At 45.9% G+C, this 6,147-nt stretch overlaps 1 protein-coding gene across 1 annotated transcript; it reads left to right on the top strand.

The window, feature by feature from the left end:
- The first annotated feature begins 4,364 nt into the window (after window positions 1-4,364).
- LOC147896581 (putative aquaporin PIP2-8) lies at window positions 4,365-5,842 on the top strand. The gene is made up of 4 exons (XM_087381841.1): window positions 4,365-4,722; window positions 4,844-5,139; window positions 5,238-5,378; window positions 5,475-5,842. The coding sequence occupies exons 1-4, from the start codon at window positions 4,455-4,457 to the stop codon at window positions 5,592-5,594; spliced, it is 825 nt and encodes a 274-aa protein (XP_087237967.1). The 5' UTR covers window positions 4,365-4,454; the 3' UTR covers window positions 5,595-5,842.
- The last annotated feature ends 305 nt before the right edge of the window (window positions 5,843-6,147 follow it).

Raw genomic sequence — 6,147 nt, 5'->3', positions numbered from 1 at the left:
CAAGTTCTACATGTAGAGAAATAATGTCTTACAATTCCTACGTGTAGAGAGAGAAGCTCTCCAACTTGTATAAATACCCGGCTAGAACTACCAGTTAGCTTAGTTTCACAACTAGTTAGTTAGACTAACTTAGTAGGTTAGAGTAACTTAACCTAGTTCAGTTTAAATCCCATTCACACCAGGCTTAAGGCCAAGAGACCCCCCCCACCCACACACCAAAAAAGGTCCTATTTTACCCCTACTTTAGCCCATCATAAGTCATCCATTTGGGACCCGAATTGGGGGATGGGCAAGAAGTGAGTTTTTCGAGTGCATTTTGAAGCGAGTTTTTTTGGGCAACCACCACATTTTGTTCCACCTATTCCACTTGTGACCCCTCTCTCTCTCTCTCTCTCTCTCTCTCTCTCTCTCTCTCTCTCTCTCTCTCTGCATAACCCCTCTCTCTAAGATGTTACCTCCACGTGTTTGGGACATGTTTAAAAGAATTAAAGTAGCCACCCTAGGACGTGTACTACATGATGTGGAGATGTGGATCAAGGATATCCACAAGGAGAGATGTGGATGAGAGGATCCCACAAGTGTTGACTATTCTAAGGGCACTCTCTATATAAGAGGCCTATCATGTATTGTTGAATAGAGAAATGCACATTCACTCAAGATTCTGGTTATGAGTCCAAGCTAATCTATCTTAGAACCTAATCGACTTGAGTAACATGTTATGAGCACTCTCTTCATAATGTTTGATATAAGGTTGCATCCACCATAAATTTGTTTTACATTGGCATGTCCTTGCATCACTAGGAGAACTCGATCCCTAGATTTTAACATGGTATCAGAGCTAGGTTTGCTCATTTGTTGGAGAGGTCGAGTGATTGCATGGATTGTTGAGTATTGGTTTTTTGCCATTTTGAATTGCTAAGGATTTCCACTCATTTTTTAGTTTTAAAGGTGCTTGCTATTTCTGACAAATATACAAGGACAACCTAATTTGCAAAGCTAGATCCACAACCCAGCAATGCGCAACCAAAAATTAGCATCTCCAAATTATGGGCTAATGCTCTAAGCATAGCTCCCACAATGAAAAGGATTCCTACGCTCAATATTGTGCCTCGATGCCCAAACTTTCTACTCACTCTACGGACACCAAGAAGCTGGAGAGTAGAGTGGCTAAGTAGAGGCTAGAACTGAATAGATTTGTGAACTGTGGAGTCTAAGAACCGTATGAGATAGGTTAAGCAGCCATAGCCAGCACCGACCAACCACTGCTAAAAGCTGTGACAACCAAACAAACAATACACAATAGCTCTATAGACTTGTAAGAAAATAATACAACATCTATGCTCAACGGATAACTGGATCTCATACACAAGAGAGAAAACAAGATAGTATGGAGAATCAAAAATTTGATTACTGTAGAACTGATACAATAGATGGCGCTGCCTCCCAGCTGTGTGCTCCTGTGAAAGAAGCTTCGATGGCATGCTGGAAACAGTAGAAGACAGAGGTTGAATGCTAAGGAATTAAGGTTGTTGTAGCCAGTGATGAAATGGGCTTCACGGGCTTGCTCTTATATAGCCACCAGTCATAGTCGGTTAGGCTCAATTGGGTGGCCGACCCAGTCCACCCAAAACGGTCGACTAGGGGTCGGTCCCGAAATAGGCCATCGACCATACGATAGAACCGGTGTGCAAAACAGAGCAACTAACCTATGGTTACCGTTCGGCCCACAGCCATCCGGGATCATCTGAGGCTCCAAACAGGGCCCTGTAACCCGAGAGTGGGCTGCCTCGAGAAATGCTCCATCTACCCTCAGTGCGGTCAGTCAAGGGATGCCTTCCCGCACTTGCATGTAGCCTAGTTAGCGGTGTGCCAACTCTATCTGAAGCCGTCCAGCCATCAGGCCACACATGGCCCCCATCTGGTGTCCAAACCAGGACCTACCGGATAACCGAGCTACTCAAATGCCTTCTCCTCATATCTAACACCCCCCCTCAATGTCCACCTGCAAGTGAACTTACTTTTTCGGCCCAATGCCAAGTCGATGAAGATGCCTCTTCAGCAAGTCTCTTCCAAGAGCCTTCATGAAGATGTCCGCAGCATTCTCTGTAGTTAGACAGTACACCAAGTCGACCTCTCCATCCATGATTAGCTCACGTACAAAGTGATATTGAATCTCAATGTGTTTTGTGCGAGCGTGGAACATCGGGTTCTTTGCAATCGCCATGCAACTCTGATTGTCACATGATAACTGCGTACTAGGCTTGTTCTACACTGCACCCATGTCCCCCCAAAATCCTCCTCAACCACACTGCCTCACAAGAAGCAAAGCATGCAGATTTATACTCGGCCTCGGTAGAAGAAAGAGCAACTATGGGTTGCTTCTTGCTGACCCATGACACAACTCTAGATCCAAGTGACAAACAGTACCCTATCACTGATCTCCTGCTGTCCACGTCTCCTGCCCAATCTGAGTCACAGAATCCGATTAAGATGTTGCCCTTGGTATAGGTGATGTCATAATCAAGTGTGCCTTTGATGTATTTCAGCACTCGCATCCCTGCCCTCCAATGGTTCTCTCGGGGCTTATTGGAAAACCTGCTAAGTACACCAGTCGCAAAGCTGATGTCCCGCCGTGTGTTGCACAGGTAGATCAAGCTGCCCACAAGCCTTCTGTACTTTGCTTCGTCCACCAGTGGTGATGAATCCTCGTTTGAGAGCTTCGCATCAACCTCCATAGGGGTACCGGCTGTTTTGCACTCAGCCATGCCAAATGCCTTCAGTATCTCTCTAGCATACTTTAGCTGTGAAATGAAGATTTGTTTCGGCTCCTGCCAAACTTCAATCCCCAAACAAAAATGCATCAGTTCGAGGTCTGTCATTTCAAACTGTTCCTAGCAAATGCTTCATCTGTGAGATCTTCTCTTCATGGTTCCCTGTTATGACAAGGTCGTCCACATAAAGGACCACGATCATATACCTGCCTCCTTCTCTGAAGATATACAAATTTGCATCAGATGGGCTCCTCCTGAACTCGTTTTGCATAAAGTAGCCATCAATTCACTGGTACCACACTCGTGGGGCCTATTTCAGCCCGTAAAGTGCCTTCTTTAGTTTGCAAACTTTACCTTCTGAACCGGGGATCTCAAAACCTGGTGGTTGTTCCACGTATACCTCCTCCTTGAGATCTCTATTCAAAAAGGCAGATTTCACATCCATCTGAAACACGGGCCAACTTCCCTGGGAGCTAAAGCCAAAACAAAGCAACATAATCTAGTTCCTCCCACTCGCTTGTTGGTTCCTCAATAATAACTTGGTTTATGGGAGTGATCAATACAGGGGGTGGGGGTTGAGGACCTAAGATAGGTGGTGTGGCAATAGGAGATTTTGAGCCCTATATTAGCTACAGAATTTAACGAAAAGATTATAGCCGAAGGGCAACCAAAAGAGTTGAAGCGAAACAAAGTAGTTTGAGATACGTGAGTTCAGAATTGGTGTGATGGTTTCCATGGAAAAGGTTTGGGTGAAAACTGGAAGAAAAAGTTTTGAGATATTTTATCACGATGGGACATTGTGCCTGAGCACACGGCCAAAATCAATTCCCCGGAATCAATCACCTGCAAAATATAATGCCGGCAGCAGCAGCGCGATTAATTTGGAAATGCGATATTGTAACCTCTTCGTCCTGATGCAATTTTCTATGTTTTCACAAATTCACAAATGCACATTGCACGACGCCACCATGGATGCTCATCCGAAGTTCGCATCTTCCATCACATCGTTCGTCATCTCATCCTCGTGCTTGATCCATTAAGCGCACACAGCTGCCACTGAGAGCAGCACGCATTATTCCAATGATAATCCACACTCGGAGCACCATCCATGATTCCAACAATAATCCGCTGAATATCCTCGTCGCTGATTTCTTTGCTCAATGCTCGTGAGTCGTGAGTCGTCCCTTCAAACTTGAATCACTAGATCAGTGATTGCTTAACAAACTGCACACTCGATCAAGCACTTAGCATACCATATTGCTGTACGCTAGAATCAGTGCACAGTGCACTCGTTACGACAAACATGAACAGAAGCTCGCATTCTGCCAACTACGTCCACTCCATATTTTATCCATTTCTATGTTAAATCAATTTCAAAGGTCGGTTGAGTCATGCTGGGCGGCCACCGCCCCTTACTTGACGGGACCCCTCTCACTCCTTTCCGTTCATGCCCGCCCATGACGTACCCTTTAGTCTCCACCATGCGACCGGTCAGTCACCGCAACGTACATTTCTTTACCGTCTCGCTGGAAGCCTCCGCAGCTCTGATAAATTGTTAGTCCTCTCCCCCAATCCTGCTAAGCTTCGTAGACTCTAATAACCAGGCTTCTGCTTCGCTCTCTCCTTGCGTTCTGTCTGCCCTCCTCAATAAACTCCTCCTTTGCAAGCTTTCGCATTTCGCAAATGGGGAAAGACGACGTCGAGCATGGCAGAGACTACGTTGACCCTCCTCCGGCTTCCTTGATAGACCCGGCCGAATTCGGCCTCTGGTCGTTCTATCGTGCCCTCATCGCCGAATTCATCGCTACTTTCCTCTTCCTCTATATAACTGTGGCAACTGTCATCGGAGCAGTAGAGTCTAAAAGCTGCGGCGGCGTGGGAATTCTGGGTATTGCCTGGGCTTTTGGAGGAATGATATTCGTCCTAGTCTACTGCACCGCAGGGATATCGGGTACTCAATTTCCTTATCGAATGCGTTGCAAATTTGACCTTCACGTTCATAATTGGCACCTTAAGAAAACTGTAAGTTTAGTTGGATTAGAGTACTCAGAACATTTTGGTTGCATTGCCAGGGGGGCACATCAATCCTGCTGTAACATTTGGTCTCTTCCTTGCTCGTAAAGTGTCTCTCCCGCGCGCGTTTTTCTACATGGTTGCACAATGCCTAGGAGCAATTTGCGGTGCCGGCATGGTGAAGGCCTTTCAGAAGTCGTATTACGTGGAATCTGGCGGTGGAGCGAATGCAGTGAACCCTGGGTACTCCAAAGGGACAGGTCTCGCTGCGGAAATCATTGGGACTTTCGTGCTCGTCTACACCGTCTTCTCTGCCACCGATCCCAAGCGAAATGCGAGGGATTCGCACGTTCCGGTAGTGTCAGCGTTACTCACAGTATTTGTCGTGATCTCGGTTATGTCTCTCCTTTGCTTGTAAGTTGTGATAAATAATGGGAAATCTGAACTTTCCAGGTGCTAGCTCCTCTGCCCATCGGGTTTGCAGTGTTCATGGTTCATTTGGCAACGATTCCCATTACAGGCACCGGAATCAATCCTGCGCGAAGCTTTGGAGCTGCCGTCATTTATGGCCATAAGCAATCCTGGGATGACCATGTAAAGCCTTTCGTCTGAATTTTTCGTATTTTGCCGATTCCTCAGATGTCGAAGGACTAATAAGTGTTTACGTTGTGAATTTTTGCCTTCGAACAGTGGATTTTCTGGGTTGGGCCGTTCATCGGCGCCGCTCTTGCTGCCGGTTATCACCAGTATATCTTGCGGGCTAACGCATTCAAGGCCATGGGATCCTTTCGCAGCCAATCACAGATATAGAAACAGAAGTCGGGGGAGAATTCTAAAGGAGAGAGCCATCCTTCGCAATCTAAGGAATTTCAAATTGAACGGTGCTGTTATTTGGGGAGTTGTACTGCACCAAAAATTGCATTGCCGTGTGACAACATGATCTCTTTAGTTTTTCAGGGGAGGCCTTAATGCCTTTCATATACAATGGTTTGCAATGATTTTGTATAGGCATACAAATAATGCGCTTTGTTATGTGACTATTATTTGGGTGCATGAATGGAAATGGAACATATCATGGTTTCTCAAATCTATATCTAAGAGAGCACCCTCACGTGAGGCAATGAGGCAATTCGGGTGCTCGCCTACCTAACCGCTTGCTCGTGTTCGAATCCCCTTAGAAAAGGACAGTTTTTGCTCGTAGGCCACATGTCCCCCCTTCTAATTTGCCATCTAAGGGGCATGTGAGTGTCTAAAGAAAAAAACCAATATGAGTGCAACAAGGGGGTTTCATTCATAGTTTTGCAAAGAAAAATCTCTCACACTCGCACCATAGCCACTGAACAAACCTTACTCCTAAAGCCCT

The sequence above is a fragment of the Dipteris shenzhenensis genome, chromosome 11, assembly GCF_047967505.1.
Source record: "Dipteris shenzhenensis isolate YYH24624 ecotype China chromosome 11, Dip_SZ_1.0, whole genome shotgun sequence".
Taxonomy (NCBI): Eukaryota; Viridiplantae; Streptophyta; class Polypodiopsida; order Gleicheniales; family Dipteridaceae; genus Dipteris; species Dipteris shenzhenensis.
This window is presented reverse-complemented; position numbering and strand designations above follow the sequence as displayed.

Bases quoted from the DNA above. Each gene is read 5' to 3' on its own strand.
- LOC147896581 (XM_087381841.1), top strand. From the start codon at position 4,455: ATGGGGAAAGACGACGTCGAGCATGGCAGAGACTACGTTGACCCTCCT. The intron at 4,723-4,843 runs GTACTCAATTTC...TTGCATTGCCAG, and splicing joins CTGCACCGCAGGGATATCGG to GGGGGCACATCAATCCTGCT. The intron at 5,379-5,474 runs GTAAAGCCTTTC...GCCTTCGAACAG, and splicing joins AGCAATCCTGGGATGACCAT to TGGATTTTCTGGGTTGGGCC.